At 39.8% G+C, this 22,542-nt stretch overlaps 2 protein-coding genes across 5 annotated transcripts; one reads left to right on the top strand and one right to left on the bottom strand.

The window, feature by feature from the left end:
• LOC131991999 (inactive phospholipid phosphatase 7) lies at positions 1 to 7,707 on the bottom strand. Of its 2 annotated transcripts, XM_059357321.1 has the most exons (3): positions 7,143 to 7,707; positions 6,247 to 6,996; positions 1 to 1,073 (listed from the first exon to the last, which is right to left on the bottom strand). In XM_059357321.1, exons 2-3 carry the CDS (start codon positions 6,737 to 6,739, stop codon positions 685 to 687), a joined length of 882 nt encoding a protein of 293 aa, XP_059213304.1. In that variant the 5' UTR covers positions 6,740 to 6,996; positions 7,143 to 7,707; the 3' UTR covers positions 1 to 684. The 2 variants fall into 2 exon arrangements, with proteins under 2 accessions (XP_059213304.1, XP_059213305.1); XM_059357322.1 differs by lacking the exon at positions 7,143 to 7,707 and having other exon boundaries at positions 6,247 to 7,120.
• A 619-nt stretch (positions 7,708 to 8,326) lies between these two features.
• fam78ab (family with sequence similarity 78 member Ab) lies at positions 8,327 to 22,229 on the top strand. Of its 3 annotated transcripts, XM_059357326.1 has the most exons (4): positions 8,327 to 8,999; positions 9,610 to 9,661; positions 9,761 to 10,064; positions 17,056 to 22,229. In XM_059357326.1, exons 3-4 carry the CDS (start codon positions 9,802 to 9,804, stop codon positions 17,579 to 17,581), a joined length of 789 nt encoding a protein of 262 aa, XP_059213309.1. In that variant the 5' UTR covers positions 8,327 to 8,999; positions 9,610 to 9,661; positions 9,761 to 9,801; the 3' UTR covers positions 17,582 to 22,229. The 3 variants fall into 3 exon arrangements, with proteins under 3 accessions (XP_059213309.1, XP_059213308.1, XP_059213306.1); XM_059357325.1 differs by having other exon boundaries at positions 8,332 to 9,661; XM_059357323.1 differs by lacking the exons at positions 8,327 to 8,999; positions 9,610 to 9,661 and having other exon boundaries at positions 9,739 to 10,064.
• The last annotated feature ends 313 nt before the right edge of the window (positions 22,230 to 22,542 follow it).

Here is a 22,542-nt window from a genome sequence, read left to right as displayed (position 1 = left end):
GACATTTGTTTTCCACAAGCAACTACATTCAGTGGCATCAAAATAAGTTAATAAAAGTCAATAATATAAATCAGGAACAATACGGAATATCCAAACAGCAATCACTTTATATATTCTAGTGTTACATTCTATATAACAGCCTTACACCAAACTCTTCAGTGCCCAACGTAGTTTATCACTGTTCCAAAATAAAAGCACAAATATTAAAAACCAATGAGAAAAGAGGAAGAGGTAGCAGGGAAAGAGGAAGTTAAAGGAAGTAAGATGTTAAAGAGGAAGAGGCACACAGACTCCTGAAAGAATTTGTCGAGTAGAAAGAGGTTAAGTAATGGATGAATGGTACCAGCTTTCACACTGCTTGACAAATCAAACATCAAAAATCTCAAAAGAAAAAAACATCTCATAAAATTATTGTCAGTTTGCAGTTGTTTTATGTTCCCTTTATTAGTAGTACTTAATTTAAGGTAAGGAGCAGTCAAGTTGTGTTTTAGTGGGATTAAGAAGCATTGTGAAAGTCTTTAAAGTCTTTTGACCTACCTGTCTTGGGTGTTACTTGCAACCCAGCATCTGATTCCAAATATGAATGCTTCACATAAGAACACTCAAATAACTTCATCAGACCTTGGCATTGGGAGGTTAGTGTATCAAATAAGCCTTGTGTGCTAGCCTAGCCTTATCAAAAGCTCAGAAAAATGGGCTCCAGCTAAGCGTGCTTATGGAAATAAGAGTCTGACAGGTACTTGATGAGAGCCATACCGTCTCCATCAAGCTAAAGTGTAGCATGCCCAGTGCGAAGCCACACACCATGTCAGTTAGGTGGTGTCTCCCCAGCAGCACCCGGGACATGCCCACCAGCATGGCCCACAGGACCAGCAGGATGCGAAGAGGCACAGCCAGGACCAGGTGAGACAGCAGGAACTTGGAGACCATGGCGGCCCGGCTGGCGTGAGCAGCGGGGAAGGAGTAGATGTCCATGGCGACGCAGTCCATGAAGCCCGGCGTCATCTCCCAGGGTCCTCTGCGCTTCACCAGTCTCTGGAGTCCAGCCACAGTCATGACGTCAAGGATGAGGGCTGTCATGGAAAAACAGGGTGTCACATTTTAAAAGGCAAAAAAAAGTGTTGACATGCTTAAACCCAGAGGTGGGACCAAGTCAGTGTTTTTGAAAGTCACAAGTAAGTCTTAAGTCTTTGCAGTCAAGTCCCAAAAGTCAAGACAGACACGTCTCAAGTAGGGCTGGGCGATATAAAAAATATATCGATATATTTTTAAATGTAATATGGAATTAGACCACATCACATATATTGATATAGTTCAAATTTGCACTGTTATCCTTGCTCCAGGCAAGTTGATTCATATATAAATGCTGCTCTTACTAGGGTTTGTCATATTTAGTTCTTTTGGAATGTTTGTTATTTTTTTCTCATATAAATATATTTATCTCAGAAAAAGATTGGCCTTTCATAGGCTATTTTTATTTTTTTGCACTTTATGGAGCTTCAATTTTTTTTTTTTTAAAAGGTACTCCTGTTGTTATACAGTATTTATGTTCACTCAAATATATGGTTTCAATAAAACTACTTGTGACATGTCATATTTGGCTTTGACATTGACTGAACATTTGCTCTCACTTTGCGATAAAAATATCGGGATACATATCGTAAATCGATATTCAGCCTAAATATGTCGGGATATGACTTTTGTTCCGTATCGCCCAGCCTTAGTCTCAATTCCTAAACTAGTTTTTAAACGGATCAGAATGTGCAGAATGTGCATTAAAAGTTCAGCCTCACAAAGTTTTTATCATGGCTGCAGACTGTTCTAATCTAATCTAAGCGTCTTTGTGTATTTTGAAAAGCGCTATATAAAACCGATGCATTATTATTATTATCTATAAACAATAATCGACAGCCCAATAATGACAAGGGTGAAATATAGATTATTAACAAACTATTATTATTAGATAGGCCTAATTAATGTAAGAAAGTGCCACAGTGGAACGTTCGGTTTTATCTGTTTTTTATATAATGCAGTATGCCTTTAAATTACACAGAAAACAACTAATAGCACATGTGCAAACAGATATATTGGTGACCAAGAATACATACAATACTGAGTCCACATACCAGAGATTTACAGAAGCCGGTTATAGCTCCATAGCTCTCCCCAAAATACCCCTTCCATCGCCATCTTTAACTTCTGTTCAAGTCTGCCATCACAGAAACTCAACCAGCCACATACTAAATAACTGTCAGTTGTCTGACATATTGGATACGCCGCTCTGCTTCTCATTCCAGTCGCTCACTCGCTGTCCGAACAGGGCCATTATTTTAAACCTCTATTCCAGCTCCTTAAAGGCAGGCTAGTGAGGTGGAAGAGAAATCTAAATGACAAAGGAAGAGATGGAGGAACAAAAGAGAGGTAGGCAGGGTAGTTAAAAAAAAGAGTAAAAACATGAGGGAAGTAGATAATGAAAACAGTGAGATGTGAGTGAGGACTTTGCTGCAGAGTCCCGTGGTGTCCTCTGGCAGTCCACATCTCAAAAGTATTGAGGGGAGGCAGAAGGTGAGCCAAGCAATGAGGCATCATATTATCAGCTGTAAGGACAAGTCTGTTTGAGGTGCCCTTCAGCCGAATAAAGCAACAGTGATGATTCAGTTGGACTTAGTAAGAAAGTGAGGATAATGTGCAAAATGATGGTTTTACTGTTCGATGTTTGTGTGACTTCTTTGTCCCTGCCAGGATTTCTGTTGCACAGTTTGTGCTGTCACTGTAAAGAGACACCACACACTGCAGTCCGCACAGTGTAATAACATGTTTGAAGTCAGTCAGCACGCTGTTATTGATCACACAAAAACTGTTCTGAGCAGCCGAACACTCTCAGTCAGTGAGTCAGATCCTGAACTCAGATTTACTGTTCAAGGGGAAACTGCTATATTGAGAATGGAAACAGCATCTCAAAGAAGAGGAACAGGTGTGGGCAGATAACTGTTCAGGCTGCCACAGATCAACTTGCCATGTATTGTGGGGAAATCCACAATGCAAATTGTTCCTCACACGAGCAAGCTAAGATAAAGGAGGACCGGAACAATGTGTTATGCTTTGCTTCCCCCCTGAGTTTCTTCTCTCCAATTTAAGCCAGGCTGACTCTGCCACTGATTGTAATTGACTCATTGTGGTCAGAAAAGACATTACCATCTCAGATCCTTTCTAAGGGCTATCTTTGATCCTCTTCCAATTTACTTTAACAAAAGTGTCCATGTCTATGTAGATGATTTAAAATATTTGAAATTCCCCTGTCAGGACCAGAGATTTCCCACCTTTTAATTCCAAAGAGGCATTCCTCACCTCATGATAACCTGTCTAGTCTCTATGACAAAGGTTGTGCATTTACCACAAAAAGACATTAAACTTGCGATAACTGATCTTATGGCTATGTGGCAAGCGCAAACACAAGCTGTAAACATAGCACTGACATATTACAACTGTTTATTTTATGTTGGTAAACTTTACACATCCAGCAGTCACAAACTAACACAAGCATTTGAGTCAAGTATTTACTCTTTTAGCTTTGTTTTTGGTCTCCACCAACCAAATCTATCACTTTAACCACTAAATGCTCCATTATTTGAAGTTTATTTATGTGGAGCTCCACAGTTTGCAGCTGTGCAAGCAGCACAAATCGAGGTTTACAGCTTTTTTTTTTGGAAGAAAGTTGCCAAAGCGGTGAGAGAGCAGTAAAGCTGGCCAGATACTGTAACTAAAACGAGTTTTAGACACAGCAAAACTTAAGAACTCAGAGGTACGGTACAGTTGGTCATAATTCTCTGTGGTTTTGCTTGTATGAGCAACTTTTTTCACCTACAGGTAGTCATATGATCCAATTTTTAACATAAAAATTACAGCTGCTTTAATAATTGTGTTATTGCTTAATTGTTTTGTTAAAAGAAGGTCAAGAGGTCCACACAGTTAAACTTGAAACATAATGCTAAATACTGACCTATCGGTTCCATGAAGCAACAATGAAAAATGAATTAAAGACAACAGCTGTGTGTGCATGACCTCATGATGTCTGTTTGTTACTGTCACCATCACTGCAAGCCTTTCTACAGTACAGGGAGGCTGGCATTTAGAGCACACCAAACTCTGCCTCATTATTCTTATCTGGAGAAATAATGACGACGATGTTATCAGTGTTGTTCCATAATATCTGCCTGCCTGAAGCATCTACTGGTTTATATCTTTCCTGTTTGAATGAATGTTTAAAAAAGTATTGCGCATGAAATGAGTTTAGCATGGATTGGGAAACAGAGTAACTTAGATACACACAAAAGAAACCACAAAACACCAAAGCAGGAGCACCTCAGTTGATAAGGATGGGAACATCCTCTGCACAGTCAAGGTCTGCTTTGGGAGTCTCAGTAGTCCTGTCCCAACACTATATGTGAAATATTTCTGCACTGCACAGTTCAGACGCTCATGGCAGTGGACTGAATTAAACCAAACCTGACAGGCCAGTCTTGGCTGATTACTTTCCCGTTAGTGAAAACAAAACAGAATTTCAGTCAGTATTAAATATTAATTCCCCACCCACTGTTCAGCATGTCCGTAAATTTTCTCCTGACAGACCTCAAAAGACTAGAAATTATCCTGAACCGACAAATAATGAACAAGCATTTGGGGTTGAAAAATGTCCCATGCACAATACAACAGTGTCCTAAATCCAGAGATTTACTGGCTACCAATCAGAGCTCCATGTAGCCACAGCCAGGAGATTTGTTCTGCTTTCTGGTCAATAATCTGTGTTTGGGTCTAGACTGTGCATGTGTGTGTACATGTGCACACCCACTCACTCATACAGGTCCACAGTCCATTCTTATAAATTTGATCTCATCTAAAAACAATGCAGCATGCAGAGACAGCCAAGGTAATACCATGAACCATCTTGCAAACAAATGGAACTCAGCAATGCACAAATATTACCTTTGCATATATTTATAATTTTATGTCAGTCCATTTTGCATGGCTGCATGAAATTGTATTCAATTGTTTTTTGGATTACATAATGGCAACGTGTAACCCATAATAAGAAGTCAACAACTCTGCCACAGTGACAAAAATACTACACATAAGCTCATGAGATGATGATTAATATTCAAAAGGGACAATTGCAATCAATTGCATTAAACTGTGAAGTGTCAAAGCTACATATAAAGATTTCAGAATAGATTACTTAAGGAAAATGTATAAACTCCATTGGAATAAATAATGTTGTTTTGACTGAACAAAAGTAACATATAAACATTTTTAAAGTCTGAATTTTTTTTTCAGTTACTGAGGGAAAATCACCACAATATTTATAATATGTCAATCTTACCAGTGATTAATATTATGATTGTATCATAGAGTGCTTGAGTTAAAACACAATTTGGTAGCTAGTTTCTGCATATTTTCTCATGTCACAATATCAAACTGACACTGACAATTTTAACATACATATACCCAGCATTCATCATGGCATATCTGTATATAACAAAAATACCAAAGAAAATTGGCAATGATTCATGTAATTGAATATTTTTTGGTAGTTAATCTAGATTCAGCATATAAATTCGTTATAGATTGCCAAATAATTTACCAAAAAAAGAAAAGAAAACCATGACAGGGGCATAGGAAAGGGCAAAGTTATCATTTTAACATGACCCCCACTCCAGGGGCACCAGTGTTACTGCACTGTTTATAATTAAGACCCTGCTAATAAAGCACACTTTTTAAAGCACTTCTAATAATGGTTTTATAATGACTAATGCATTACTTATATTGAAGCAGTAATAATAATAATAATAATAATAATAATAATAATAATAATAATAAGTATTTGTGCCAATTTTCAGTTGTCATGTTGTGAACATCACTTTCGCATCCCATGATCGAAATCAATTTAATACATTATAAACCTTTATAACATATGTATGTAACTGTGTGGTAGGAGGATGGTTTTGGAATCCTCTGGAGAAATGACACAGCTGACCGATTTCACAGGTGAAAGGAAAAAAGGGTGGACAGTAAACATTTACAAGTTCTGACAAAGACTGAATATGAATCCGTTTCCCTAGAAAAGTAAAAAAGAAGATTGTGAGTGCATGTCATTTTAGTTTGTTTTTTTCTCCTACTGTGTGGTGCATGCTGGGTATTGAAATGCTGCTGAAGTTTTGATGGGATTAGTGAGTGTGGTGTGGCATTTACCAAGCAGCAGGTTGACCAGGACCTCTTGCCCTGCCAGGGTGTTACTCCTAGTGAGACACACGATAGTGCCAATGATCCACGTGATGCCGTGCCCTGTGAGCGCTAACAGGGCGACCATGGAGCGGCAGCCTCCCCAGGAGGACGACGTGTTGGCGCACACTCCCATGCGTTTGGACAGAGAGATGTCAATGGCGAGGAGCGAGTTCATCGCGATTCCCTTGAATGAAGGGTTGAGCTGCATACAGTCTTCCTCTGGCATCTTGCCGGGCTCTCTCCTGTCCTTGCTGCCACTGTCGGTAGGTTCCTCACTCGGCTGGCTTGTTTGGTGCTTGATTTGACCCGGTCGCCTCGCATTGCCTCGGCTCTCGGAGGGGCCAGCGCCAGCGCCGCCACCGCCGCCGCGGAGGGGCTGGTTCAAGGAGATGAACTCAGGTCTGCTGAGGACGCTGTTTCTCTCCCGCGCCCTGGATCTCACATTGTAACTCGAGGGCATGTTTTGGATAGGGCCAAGTTCTCTTCTGTGGGTGCAACAACCGATTAAGGAAGATAATTCAAGTGGTGCGAGTTCACCACGACAGTGAAACGTCCCAGGATAAACCCCCTACACCAGTCCTCCCCCTCCTGTGGCCTTAATAGATATATTTAGACCCACTGGAATGTGCGATGGCCATGCTGTTTATACCGCGAGCCATGCACGCTGGGAGAGTGTATTGAATGGCATTTGCCTCGGCCAATCCAGTGAAACCCGATCTACAGCATGGAGATAAAATAACAACATGAGCATCTTGTTACGCCACAGCACGGCACAACTATGACAGCTGCTTTACTGCTGAGAAAAACAGGCTCATTGCAGGAATTGTGCAAGAAATACGCAAGACACGGTGTTGTCATCTTACCAGGCGAAGGATGGATATGAAGCACAAAGCACCGCTCTTAAATCTGCCCTGCAGCGTCCATAATATCTTAGGCAGCGAGTAGAGGGGGGAACAGTTAACCGTCAGCCAATATCATCAACAAAGGGTGAAGACAAGGCAGCATCTGCCAGTGCAGCATTTGGTACTTCCGTGCGGAATTGACGTAGTTTACGCACAAACGCGATTCAGCCACCGCAGTGCGCTCTGCTGTGGAGCGGAGTTCTCCAAGGTGCTTAAACAGACAGCGGCAGGACAGAGGAGCACCCTGCTATGATGTCAGCCTAACACAGACAGAGGGAGGATTGTCAACAGTGCGACCATGCTGCTAAACAAAAAGCGAATGAAAATAAACGTAATTAAATAAAGCGTTTGGTTGTGATAAGCTGCAATGGTTGATTCACTGAAAGGAAAGCTACTATTCACACGATGGCAGCTGTAGGATCAAATCCCAAAACACCACATAATAAAAAGCATTATTGTCAGACCATAGAACATACTGATTATTTAACAGTCATTGAATACAGCAATATCCAGCCTGCTCCAAAAGCTTTTTTATAAAATCAAATAGGGCTTAATGGCATTATGTCAGCTGCATTGGCAGATGATTTAAAAAAAAATATTTTAGTGTAAACAAAATATGATAGATAAATAACCACAAGTTAATAATCAAAAGCAGATTTTTTATGGCTGGGTTTTTAAATACACACAAGTGATTGTGTTGGCTGTGTGAAAATATCTTTAATGGCAGCTAAAAACCTTTATTTTTTACCTTATTTAAAAAAAAAAAAATCTCATTCTTCTTTCTTTCTTTATTTACTAATTCTCTAATTTTTATTGTTTTTGAAGTTTTTATAGTTTATTATCTAGTTTTTATTATTGTAGTCTAATTTAATGTTTATTTGCCCTTGTTTATGTGTTGCATTTTTTGTAAAGCATTTTGAGCTATATCGCTTGTGTAAGTCCTAGTAAAGTAAAATATTATAATTATGAATAGCAATAATAACTATTATTATTATCATTATAATGTACCATGTTAATTCGTGAAAGCAATGTGATAATGTCAGAAAAAAAAAGCCACTACTACACTATTATTCTTTTTTAGTTATTGTTAAAATATTATTATTATCTGATAATACTATTATTTTATTCGAGCGTGCATGCGGGGAAATGAGATCAGAATAATGGTCAAATGCTCCAAGAAGGTGATGTGAGGTGAACTGTTAAAATATTCATAATTTCAACTGAAATCCGCTGCGCCTACATTTCCCAGCATGCCTTTCGCTAAAAGCGGAAGTGTCGTATAAAAGACACTTATAAAGCTGCTTCCCAGGCAGCTGAAATAGACCAATGCGTAGCGGGGTGAACCTGCCGTGGCAGCGATGGGACGAGCACGGAGAAATGACAGCTTGTGCAGGAATTTAGGCTGAACTGCATCCCTTCACTGACAGGATCGCAACTGCCGGCTCGGTCGAACTATGTGACAGCTGACATTTCTCCCTTCCGAGGCGATATATTTTTTTATTTATTTTTAAAATCTAAAGAATGGATCCGGTGAAATGGGTGCTAAAGTTGACCCGGCGGTGTCCTCTGGATGTTGCGGCGCTCCGTCTCAAACTCGACTAGGTTTTTGGTGGAAATGCTACCTCTCTCTGTGGGACGGTGAAATAATTTGCAGCTGTACGGGAGCAGAAATAACGGGAGCCGGTGTGAAGGAGATAACGGAATTACCTCTCTGACCGAAGAACTGTGTGAGCCAGCGTTCACGCTGAATTTCTCCAGGATTTCACCCCGCTGCTGCTCCTGGAGACTCTGGAGACTTTCCAGTGAATTGTTTTATAGGTAGACTTCTTTTTGCATGTTGTTTTTGTCGGCTAAATATAGAACACAATTCATGCAAATTGCACTACATGAGCCGTTAATCCGCAGGCGTATAAAAACGTTCAGTATAATGCTCTTAAATCGTTACACTTTTTATTGTGAGGAACTGAGGCTATTGGGGATTAAATGGATACTGCTGCTCCATATAATGTGAGCGTCACCTCCATGGGCTGCCATTTGTCGTTTATTACTGTCCAGCACAACATTTTTTTATTATGACTCCTGTCAGCAGCTGGACATAGAACATTAGCCTTTGGATAGTCCAGAGATTAGCGGGTAATGACACAAAAGAGAATATGACGCTAAAATGTAACATTAGTAGTTTTTGTTAATTATTTAGCTGAACGTTTTACGCGCACCTTTCCGATGGATGCATGTTGCCAGAAGTCCTTTTGTGATAAAGCAGATTTAGGAGGCAATGACTTGTAACCTGACAGCATGAAAACATCAGTGCACGGATGAAAGGAAAGTTATTGTACCTGCACTTGTTTGATGAAGTTGCGTTTACGCACCAGAAAGCATGCGCTCTGCAAAATATGAAGATTATCTTTGCTGTCTTTTTTTCTCAAAGTGTTTTGCATCAAAGACGCATGGCTGCTTTTAAATGAACACTTTTTGATCTGGTAAGCTATTTTTCCTCTTTTTTTTGTTTTTGAAAACATGATGTGGATCCACCTGTGGTGATTTTCTTGCTGTGTCCATGCGTCTTTCTTCTTCTCCAGACCTCTGGACGTTGTTGTGGATTGTGTTGCTATTTAATGCAATGGGTTGTATCCAGAGTATCAGGTGTAAGCCCAAGAGTTTCCGAGACAGTATCATCGTCCTGGAGGTGAACACTTCCATCGACCCCAACCCCACCAGCATCGACGAGTCATCCAGCGTGGTCCTGCGCTACCGGACACCGCACTTCCGAGCTTACGCCCGGGTCATGGTGCCGCCGGTAGCCGGTAAAGAGACATGGACCATCGGCTGGATTCAAGCCTGTAACCACATGGAGTTCTACAATACGTATGGAAACAAAGGGATGTGAGTATCACTAGGTCTTTTCTTTTTTTTTTTAACTTTGTTGTCAGGCTTTGTTGGATGATGAACATGTGCTGAGCACATTTGGTTGATACTCGTGTGCCTGGGATTAATGAGAGATCTTTTTTTTTTAAGAACAAGGATAATGCTTTATGTTTGTAGTATTTAATCCCAACACTGAACACATGAACCCCCTAGAGGTCTGTTAGGTTCATTTGTAAAGGAGCTTTTTAATCTCAACAAAGCTTTTCCTGGTTAAATAAACAATAATAATAATTTGCTTTCAACTGATACTTCTGCCACAATTTAGATTAGAATGGAAAGCAATTTGGCTCACTTTAAAAATGCTATTTATTGCAGTTTTTCTTTCTTCTCAGGAAATAAGTTAACATTAAGGCGTGTAATAATCAATCAATTATTATGATTGATCAATTTTATTTTCTGATAAATCTATGAAATATGAAAAAATGTGAAGAATTGCCAGTCACAACTTCTCAGCGCCCAAGTATTGGCTTTAAATGTCTTGTTTTGCACAAAACCCAAATGTATTCAGTAAAATATCACATATGACAAAGACCAGCAGCAAATCCTCTCATTTGAGAAGCTGGAACCTGAGAGTATGAAGCATTTTTTAAAATTACTATTTCTGTTTAAAAAATGTGCAAAAGGATGGATATATTATCAGAATAGTTGCCAATTCATTTTCTGTTGATCAACTAATTAATTAACGACTGATGGGTTAAGCTATGGCTAACATAAGTAAATAGTTATGTTGTATTTTGTAACATGTAAAGACTCCATATGTTACGTTTGTAAAACTCTGATCAGAAAAAAAAACTTGAGACAATTTTGGAGAAATGCTTTCACCCACAATAGAGAACTACACTGAGAAGTAGAATAATTACACAAGTTTGAAGAAGAACTTGAACATTTGAACCTCAGAAAAACCTCCCCAACTCAAGCACATTTTTGGTCCAAAATGTCCAGAGGAGTGAAACAAAGAATCGGCGCCAACCACCAAAAAAGAACCTTTACTAATGTCTTTATAAGCATGTTGGTGTTCCTGTTTTTGTATAAGACATGATGCTAAAATTATCCTTCAGTGGAAATATTCTTAAGAAGTGAAACTTGTCTACATGTGCAGTGTTGATGCCGTGCAATCACAATATTACACATAATAATCTGTATTGGAGAAGATAAGTAAAAGATTTATGGAAAAGTGAAATAAATGGACTTATCTGTAAGTGAACTTTAATGTTCAATCAGCAGCTCAGTTATCTGTAGTATGTGGGCTTGTGGCAGCATGTCTGCAGGCTACAAAGTACTTCAAAACCTGACAGATATGAGAGCAGGACATTGTGATGGAAAATAATTGCTTTGACCTTACAGATCCTTCCACTTGTCAATACAAAGTTATTTTGCAGCAGCAGTTATAAACATGCGCATTCAGCTTTGAGCATGAAATATATGTTTGTGGCATGGAGTAATTGTATAACTGGTCTTTTTCTCATTCTCTGCCCCTTTCCTTCTCGGTGTGTGTGTGGTACAAATGTTGGGCAGCTAGCATTCATCTTATAGCCTGTAGTGGGCAACCACAAGCTGTGTGTGTATGCAGAAAATGCTTTATCTGGAGATAAAGCAGCTGAGGATGTTTGAGTGCTGCACGTCTAAGATTAGAGACACAGTCCACTCCCCAACACCCCAAACACACACTGTATGTGTGTGTGGAAGTGGGAGAAAGTCCTCAATTACTTTCCTAAACTTCAGTATGATCAATGCCTTTTGTAAACTGCATGTGTTTTCAGTAATTGCCTATTTCAACATAGCAACACTGTTGTATTGTGAATATTCACCCTTGAGCTGAAGTTCAGTCCTGATATTTTGTTTAATGAGTTTTGCTTTTTTTTATGATGTATTGTACATATAAAAGAAACACAGCCACATTCAAAAACGTTCAGTTTTGAAACACAATGTAGACAAAACACCAAATATCTTCCCACTTTGAAGCCCAAAACATAAAACTGAAGACAGTTACTTTTTCCCAGTGTTCTGTACCTGACAGTGGTCGTGCTAGTAGTTTTCGCTCATCTTTTCATGTGTAAAACATTTATTTTAAGACTGAAATAACTACAAAAAAAAACAGATGCAAAATAGCCGAAACCTATTAAAAAAAATTTGTAATGACAAATGCTGGCAAGGAGGCAGGTGAGATTAGGTTACTTGTCACTAAGCAGCATTTTTAAGGCATTAAAGAGCTATGATAATCGCTGTTTTTGCATATAAACAAAGTCACAAAGATGAGTGATTACCTGTGCTTAAATTGCAGCTACACACACAAACAAATTAATCAACAAAATTGAGAGATAACATTCTCAAAAGTCATGTCAGCATATGGTAAATCCCGACATCAACAAAGAAGAACAGCTGGAACTAACCAACATGGATGTAACATATACTATATACATACAGTATATATATATATATATATATATATAGCACTATACTGTGTATATAGGGGGCTTTAAATGCACCCACACACAAATCCCCTCTCTGTGCAATGTTCTTTTTTCAACCCCATGTAGCTCACACACTTATAAAATGTACTTATATATGACTGTATACCCCAGTATAAAAGTCATTTAACTTAACAGTCACATTAAGGCCACCTATTCTTGATGTTCATTTCTGAAGCAGCTCTTAGGATGCAGGAGATGAGTCTGCTCTCGCTGCTGAGACTCTCATACTAAGTAGTGTCTTTGATGGCAATAAAGCTTCAGCGTGCTGTAATTGGATAGAACAGCTGAGGACGGTAATGTGGATGATTTCTCTGTTGGCTTTGGATGATGTGCTCGGGATTCTGGACACATTCATCGTCTCTCCTCCTCCCGTTTGTTGTACCCGTCTTTTAGAGTGGCTTCACTGAGGTGCTGTTTTGCAATTTTGAGCAGTATGTGTGTGTGTGTGTTTATCAACAGGCAGGCGTGTGACTGCATGAGGTGTCTTGTGTTGCCCTAAAAATTTAAAGTTGCTATAAATAGGAACTGTGGCAGAACTGAAACTAAAAAAATAAATTCATATTTACAATTTACAGCATGCACGTTTGGTAGAATTCACATTTGCTATCATGTTTCTTAAACTGAAGGTGAACTGGGGTGATAAAGGTTAATAATGCACACAGAACAAAAGTGTGGTACTCTGCACAGACACATACAGGTGACATTTGATTCATTAATTGGATTGGCACCCTATTTCTTCATTACTGCTCCTACGAAGTGGATCCAATTTTCGCCATCTGTTATTACGTCTCATTAACAGAATTCTAATTCTCTGAACCATTGGTGTGCAACATTCAAATGAATGTGGCAGCAGAGTTGCAGCAACAGGAAATGAGCTGCGTTTCTCTGTTGCTCAGCAGATGCATGATTTCTCAATGAAGCTGTGAATTTCATTTCAAGCATTGAAACCACATACATATCACCAATCTACTCTGCTCAATTTCAGTCCATGTAATCAACTTCATGTAAGACTTTAGAAAGAAACACATGCAATCTTTGCACTGTGTTATAAGACAGCAGATATATTTTGGATGCATTAAGTGCAGCTATTCAAGGAGGTTCTTATACTCTCCAACATGTGGCACTATACAGTATATGGCTTAAGATGATACTGGCTCAGTCAAAGCTTTCCTAAAGAGCTTTCAGTTGTAATGTGTGGAGCACAGTTTCAAAATCATTCAAGGTTTTATGTCATTGGTGAACAGGAAATTGCAACAATGTACCACAGCAGTGGTTTTAAACCTTTTTACAGCCCTATCAGATGAACTGATGAACTGCTTCATCAACACCAGCCATGTATCAAATATGTCCATTTAAACTGGATGCTCTTTAGCACTATTTTTACAATCATTTTTCATACAGTTCAGCTGTTAGTGTTTGGTTTTAATGGTCGTGTTTGCATGTGTACCATCAGTAGCAGAAGATAGACGTTTTAACAATTTTTCTTTAAATAAGTGAAGCTAACTGTTTATATTCCTTTTAAGGCACAAAGAGCACCTGGAAAAGCAATATAAAAAAAGAAAAGCCCTGTACTCTGTACTTTTGCTGTGTTCAAAACATTTTCATGCATCAGCCTTTGGCAACCCACTCTAACTCTCAACTAATTAAATACGGACGCTTGGTCAGAAGCCCATGGTGTCACTTTTCAACGCAAACCCTTGAGTGCCAGTTTTGGACATGCAGAGTATTAAGACCAGAGACCGCAAAGGATGTTAGGTTGGGGTGGATCGATGAGTCAAACAAACAGGACTTTCACACTGGAAACTGCCGTTCCAGTCTCAAACTGTCACGTGTACTTTAAAAACCCCGCCAAAAAATAGGATCTCTTCCTACCCATACCCAAGTAGTTTTGTTGCCTAAATATAACCAAAAAGTTATGTGTGCATTCACATTGTTAACAATGTGATGAAGTCCATTGAACTATACTGCACATCCAAGAAAAAGTGATGCCAAGGGCTCCTGACAAAGCATCTGTACATGATGAATTGGGATTGACAGTGTATCACCTTTTGCCACAGGTATAGCCACCAGCCAAAGGCTAAAGTAACTTACAAAAATAGTGGGCACAGCAATAAAAAAAGGCAGCTATAACGAGACAAAACACCAAGTGGACAAAGCTTGTTCTAACACCAGAGTGAATCCAGGGCTGGCTTTTACCTGCTGGCGAGCACCACGTTCAGGGTACAATCGCTTCTTCAAGCTGCAACAAACAAATCCTACTTATTGTGCCTTTAATGTTAGCTCTCTATTTTAGCCAATCATGTATTTCAGCTAGCTAACAGTTTATAGTTTCCAAGTACCCCCTGAGCTACAGTATCCCTGGTTGGAAATCACTGTGCTAGACTATTATGCAATATTTGCAATAACTGGCATACTCTGGAGTCACAATGGAAGCAGTTGAGTATTTTTTTTAAAAAAGAAAAGATTTTAACATCCCTGCAGTTCACTCACACCACTTATTGCAGACTATTTGGCTGTGACAAAGCAGTCAGTGAAGACACAAACAGGAAGTGAGCCATATCTCTGCAATGCTTTCTCCTCTCGTGATCAAAGTTTCTCAGCGGGTAGACGACTCCACATCGTACCTGTGTGCAGTCTTCACTGCTTGATGTGTTTTTGCCCGCCTGCAAGCGCCACTACCGCCTGCTGCTACATTATGTTCCTGCTTTTGATGTACACAAACCATTATTTAATCTCTTTCGTTTATTGCTTTCAACAGACATTCTACTTGATAAAGGAAAATGCCATGAACATTACATGTTATGATAAAGTTTATGTGCTTATGAGGCCTTAGTGTTTGGAAAAGCTGCAGATTTATATGAAGCTGTGTGCTCATAAATAATATATAAGATATATTTCTCACTGACAATCAGATACAGACATTCACTGTTAAAATACTGGCAGAGTTCCAGAAAAAATGGAGAATTGCTCAAAATTGTTTCAGATGCATCAGTTGGGAGGATTAACTGATTTTTCAGAACAGAAATACACACACACACACACACACACACACACACATGCACGCAAACACAAGGGCCAGCTATTATCATGCCTGACATGTTAATCTCACCCCCTGGGTGAATACATAAATCAGAATGCGTGGCTGGGCCAAGCAGGCAGTAAGTCATGTGGCTGGTGATCACACTGTTATCTCCTCTGTCCTGCTGATCCTCGGCTTCAGGGAATGAAAGGTAATCTTTTCCCCACTGTGGGCAGAAAATCTATAGGTGGACAGACCAGAGGTGCCAGGTCACTTAAGCCGTTCAGTGTCGCCTGCTGTGCGTGTCACAATATTTTATTGTTGTATTGTAGTTTTGCTCCACAGTTTGAAAATTGGCGTAAAGATCCCAACTGTGAGGCTTTGAGTCGACTCCTTGTGTCTGTCATGTGCTGTTGGATATAGTACAGTGATATTTAGACTGAAACTTGTCACACTATTGAGATGCAAATTCTCAGCTATTTATACAGAAAGGATTAGATAGAGGAGCTTGATATGTGAGGAATCCTTTGGTTTGGTTTACTGTGCCAGACATGAACTTAAAGGGACATTCTGGTGAATTACAACTTGAGTTTTATGTTTATAGGTTTTGGCCATGATTTATGTCAGTATTAGAAATGATGACCTGGCGAAAAAACAATTCACTTGTCAAGAAACAGCTTATTTGGAAGAGAAAACTAAGGCAAACGGTAGAATTATGACCCAAACTGCCATCCATCTCAGCTTACAAGCAACTTCCTGGTTCAACCGCGGCTTACTACTTGTGCACGTGTACAGTTTTCCTGTGTAAGGTATTATTTCATTTCACATACGCTCACTTCTGGTTTGACTTCTTTCCCCATCAGACGTAGCCGTACAGCTGCACACACAGCAAAAACAAATGCACATTGACTTTATGTTTGAAATCAACTTAACAATTTTAATAGGAATACATTTCATGACGCTTTTGTATCTCCATATAACAATAATTTAAATCTTAAAATGTCATAATGTCATGTTTTGTGTACTCCTTAAATCCTGTTACCTTTGTGAGAGCATGGCCTGTTGAGAGCCAATCAAAACATCACAAGAAAAAAAAAGAGCTGGACTGTGTCTCGATCAGAGGACAAACCATATTTGAAGAAGTGTTGGGAGATATTTTACTTGCCATTTAAAATTATATATTTAAATTCATTTAAGAAGACCCACGATGATTAGAAATATGACTTTTTAAGACAATTTATGACCTTTAAATCAGAATAATTAGTTTAAGGATCTGCAGGAAAACATGTAGTGATGATAATGAATATAATGATATTATAACTGATACAAAATAATGACCAAAACTATGATCAAAAGACCAAATTTGTACTGCAATTATTCTTTAATCTCAACAGCCACTGAATGTCAATAAACTCAATTTCTGGTTAAATCCTCATCTGTGACTCCTTTCTACTCCCAGGTCGAGTTGGGAGCTCCCCGACCTGCGGGATGGCAAAATCCAGGCCATCAGCGACTCGGATGGGGTGAACTACCCGTGGTACGGCAACACCACAGAGACCTGCACTGTGGTTGGCCCCACCAAGAAGGACAGCAAGTTCACAGTTAGTATGAATGACAATTTCTACCCCAGCGTGACCTGGGGCGTGCCCGTCAGCGACAGCAACGTGCCTCAGCTTAGCAGCATCCGCCGCGACCAGAGCTTTACGACCTGGCTGGTGGCCATTAACCAGGCCACCTCAGAGACACTCGTCCTGCAGACAATCCGCTGGAGGATGCGGCTTCACATCCAAGTGGATCCGGAGAAGCCTCTGGGTCACAGGGCTGTTCTAAACGAGCCTGTGGCCCAGGAGCAGCCCCAGATCCTGGGAAAGAACGAGCCCATCCCCTCTAATGCCATGGTCAAGCCCAACGCCAATGATGCCCAGGTGCTGATGTGGCGGCCAAAGAATGGTGACCCCGTGGTGGTCATCCCACCAAAATACTGACCTGTTTCACTGACCAGACTGGCCTTGGATACCTTAACAGTATCATCTCTTATTTTTTCTTTTGTTCCTGCTCGTCACCAGCTCTCACTGCTTTAACCCTTCCCCTGTTTTTTTTGCCTCTATGTTCTTCTCTCTCATGTTTAAAAAAAAGACTGACGGAGAGAGAAACAGGCAAACAAAACCAGCTCTGAGAAAAAGACCAGCTGTTGCTCTGAGGCGGGGGCTTGAACAAACTTTTGAAACTGGAGCGAACAAACTGCAACCATTCTACCTTCAAACTGGGTCGGGTCGCACTGTGCTAAATTGCAAAAATGAAAAAAGAGAGAATTTATTTGTTTTTTTATTTGTTTTATATATTTTATTGGCTTTTGGGCAAAGCGATATCGGGTTTGTGAGTGTGGTTGGGTTGAAGTATTTACATAACCATGACTGCACAAATGCTACACATGGGTATGCACAAACCTTGTGTATGAATACCAGTTGTGTTTTTATTTATGGGCTGGGAGAGAGTGCATTTAATTTTTGTTTGTTGTTGCATTGGGTGACATACTAGATTTTAGTTCTTTAAAAAAAAAACATGCAAGACATTCAATCCATGCTGCCTTAAGTTTACATCGCTTTCCACTGCAAACTTTTTAGCCTTAAACGAAGTGCAATGCAGTATTTTGCTCATTTTTCCCGTCTCTTCCAGACTGTTGGTGCTGGCCTGTGTGGGTTTAGGATAGGAACGATACCACAGAAGAAGACATGGGGTCTGAAGGCTTTTATGTTCGGATGCATTTACCTGACAGATGTATTGTCTCACGTGTACAACCAGCATTATGCATTGACAGTTATACAACCAAGCTAACGAGTTGTGTTTCAAGTGCATTATGCAACGGAAGAGATGTTCTGTACTGATACAGATAACACCGGTAAAGCCAACACTTGTCAATAGCACTCAATACAATAACGTGCAATAACAACTTGAGCAAAAAGTACTCTGAAGCACCGTTCAGCTAACCTCATCTCATTCACTTTATTCTGTTTATAGACAATTGTAGCATTCAACATCAGCACACACGTTTTCCTTTCGGTGTATCACTCCATCTCAGGGCCCCTTTTTCATTTCCTCCCCCTCTTTCATCCATCCTGTCTCTTTCTTGCCACAGTCAGTCACATAGTGTTTGCATTGCTCTCATTGAACAATCAATACTTTGATTAATAAGCAGCCACCAACAGGGGAAATAACTGGAGAATAAAAACAGCTGCTGTGCTATCAATATTGACAATCTTTTTACATATTTATTTATTATTGTTGCCTTTCTTTAAACCAATAACACCCTTTTTTTCTGTAACATTTTGTCCCTCATCCTCAGTCATCCGTAATCTTCATATATACCAGTGTACTTACTCCTCCTCCCCCACTGCCTTCCCCTCTTCTTCTTTCACTCTTTTTCTATCTGTTGTCGAGGCTGAAAAGCAGAGCATAGGCATGCAAGTTTGATCCTGACTGCTCGGTTGGCATATAGATGACCCACTTCTCTGCCCTGACTGTTGTAGCTCTCGCTGCAGAAATGTGGGGCTTGTCTCCCTTTTTTATTTCACCGCCAGCAAATGTACGACACAAATGCACGCATACACAAACAGCTCTGGTCAGCTAAATACCAACATTAAATGAGATGTTTAGCTCTTAATCTTCAGCTGCAGAGTGAAAACTCTTAAAAGCAGAGAGAGAAAGGCGGAATTCGGCATCATGGGAAAAAAGCCAAAATATTGGTAAAAAGTAATTTATGCACACAAAATGTGTTGATTAGCTCTGTAAGTTTTTCCTGTTAATAGCCAGTTTTTGACTTTCAGATGTTACATACATCTTGCAAGCTCACTGCGCTCAGCAGGTTCCTGTGCTCTGCCTCCAACCAAAGAAATAATTTGCATGCAAGTCTGACTGGCTCATGTATTTCACAAAGATCAGTAAGATGCTGCTGTTTCACTGTGTTTGTGTCTCCTTTCTATCGACTGGATAGCATTAGGATATTCTGTCCATTTAACCATTTAACAAAACTGGATTATTTTGTGTTTTAACTCAGGAGTAATTTGATCTGGTTTATATTTTCACTGAAAGGAAAAAAATCCAAATTTGGGGGAATACTCTTATTCTTAGTTTCATATTTAGCACACGGATAGGCCTGCATGAGTAATCTTCTCATGTAAGAAAGCAAATTAAACATTTAATTATTATTTAACTGTGGAGAATTAGCTCCGCAGAGCACCATGTAGGTTGATGTCGTAACATTTAGCTGAACCAGAGCTCAAACATCCATTCATGATGTCCATCTTGATGCAACCAGCTAAACTGCTTTGTCCACTACATTTAAAGCCCCGCACATGGCTACATATTGACGCTTCTGCTCAGCTTGGTTCATGTTCATGATAGCATGATAGTATCTGCTCCAGGCTGGGTCGCAGGGCGCTGTGGTGAAGGGAGAAGAGAACTAAAAGGCTATTGGGGGACTGCTGTCATAATTAGATCTGCTGTGACACACTTACATGCCCTACATGGGCTGAACTGTGCCGAGTCGCGCCAAGCAATGCAAAGGGCCAGCTTGAGTCATGGGTGAGGGGTAAGTGAGGTCAAATAGCAAAGGTCAGGGTCAAAGTGACTGTGGCCTAAAATGTCCTGCTGAAGACCTCAAATGTACTGCAGAAAGTCGAGAGCAAAGTGGGAATTAATATCAAGGTGACAACTAATTTAAACATTAAAGCCAGCTTAAAATAACAGTGACATTTACCAAGCACAACTTATTTTAATTTGTGGCTTGTTTTGAAGGCAGCAACAGGTGACCTTACACCTAACGTAGCATTTAGATCTGCCTCGTAATTTCTTAAGATGACCTATGGACACTGTGGATAGTACTCAAACTGGACGTGTAATGTAGTTAAACCTCGACACGCAGAGTCCTGCACTCACAACACGTATGTGTGTGTGTACTATGTGAGCTCGTGTGGTAAATCCCATTTGAGGGATTTAGGCAGGATGAGGAGTTTCTGCTGTTGTTGAGTCATGATTTGCTCTCTCTCTGTATCTCTCGTACAAACACAGTGCAGGGGAGGTTACGTCCTTGTCATAAAACAGGGACAGAGCTCGCCCTCTCGCTCAGACATACACACACAGACACACACAAACACCCTGAGGGGAAAGGAGCAGGCCTGGCGTGGTATCTGATTGTCACAGCAGTGTCACATTGGCAGTGAGAACTCATTTATCGGCTCTGCACGTGGACTGTCCCAACACATGCACATGCTACAAAGCCATATGCACAAACACACCTGTTTGCCAATAAGCAGGACGTGTATTGTGTAACTTTTGTGTTGTCAAACTGGAGTTTTAATATGAAACAGAAAAGGAAGTATTGAGGTCACTGAGTGGGTGCCTGTCAACTTTTAAACAGCATTTCATGTATATTGTGGGGTAATGGCGCTAACTGTGTTCTCTGTGAGTGTCTGAAGATGTGTTAATGATGTGTATTTTATGTTCACACAACAGAAGAACTTCATAAATGCATTATGTGCTTCCTTAACTGAGCCACAGACATTTGTTGTATGGCGGGCAAAAAGTGCCAAAATTGGACAAAGCCAAAACTATGCAGTAGGACATTGTAGTAACTTGTGAACTCTAAGACCGGAGATATACTTGCTTTTTAACAACACGGTCATGTAGAGACAACCTGCTGTGACGTGAACAGAATTGTTCTCATTCTTGTCTACGTACAGCACATTACAAGAGGACTCCACTAGAAGGTGCACCAGATGAATCAGAACATGTAGAACTACCGGATTTGCAGAAAATCATTGCAACAATCCACAAGCTTATTATTTATAGCGTTCTGAGAACGTAGAATACACAATCGTGCATGCACATGTGAAAGCATAGTAAAAAGCAAGTATATCTCTGGCTAAAAAACCTTATGGCACTTAATACCAGGCCTGTTTTCAATTGTTTTTTATCATTAAATGCATTGAGCGTATTTGTATTTCCAGAGAAACATCACAAATGTAAAATGTAGCCATGTGGAAGCTTCTTTGTTGTAGTGTTTTCTGCTTGTAGGGCTGTGCCAAGTGGATGAAAAGCCTCCTCTCCTAAACCCACACCATTACAGTTCTTCTGATGGCTGCTACCTTTGCATCAGATCTCTATGTCGTTATTTAACTCCCATGAGACATCAGTGAATCATCCTCCCTTTATTTAAACCAATAAAACATCCCAAGTTCACACTCAGGACCACCTGCCTTCATTTCCTGGCTCTGACGTTTCGTTCTATCCCATGAAAAACAAAAAGTTCAGCTCATCTTGCTGTTCCCCTTACTTCAAAATCAAATCAACATTGTCCCATGGTAAAAGTACAAACCCTAAATGTAGCACATAAGATAATATGAGCAACTATGTACAGTATGTTTCTCATTGTTTGGTTTGTTTTCTGGAAATACAGCACTGAAACAGTTAAAGCAGTTTGTGTTCTTTTGTTCAGCTTTGACTTTTACACCAATACTTGAAAATGGGTCAGTTCTGGCAAATATTTAAAACTGTGAAAATGCACAACATTGGGGAAACAAACCCTAAAAGAAAAAACATAAAACGTTCTTTTTCATGAATAAATAAAATGTGCAAATATGATCTGGTGTTTATCTTTTTCTTTTCAAATGTGGAAATATACTTTTCCCACTGTGATATTCAAACCACAAGTGAGTTTCCTTTGCTGTCTGGCAGATAATTATACTGCAAGAATCTGCCATTTTCATTCATGCATGTGTCACTTCAGGGCAATATAACATGTTGTGCTGTGTGTTCATTCACTACACAAATCAAAGGAACCAAATACCCTCTGACCCACTACAGAAAGAAACGTAGTCTTGAGTGCCCGAATTGAAAAATCTTGAAAGCCTGCACGCCTATGAACAAACCCCGAGGCTACACATACACA

This window comes from Centropristis striata, chromosome 19 (genome assembly GCF_030273125.1).
Source record: "Centropristis striata isolate RG_2023a ecotype Rhode Island chromosome 19, C.striata_1.0, whole genome shotgun sequence".
NCBI classification, from domain to species: Eukaryota; Metazoa; Chordata; class Actinopteri; order Perciformes; family Serranidae; genus Centropristis; species Centropristis striata.
This window is presented reverse-complemented; position numbering and strand designations above follow the sequence as displayed.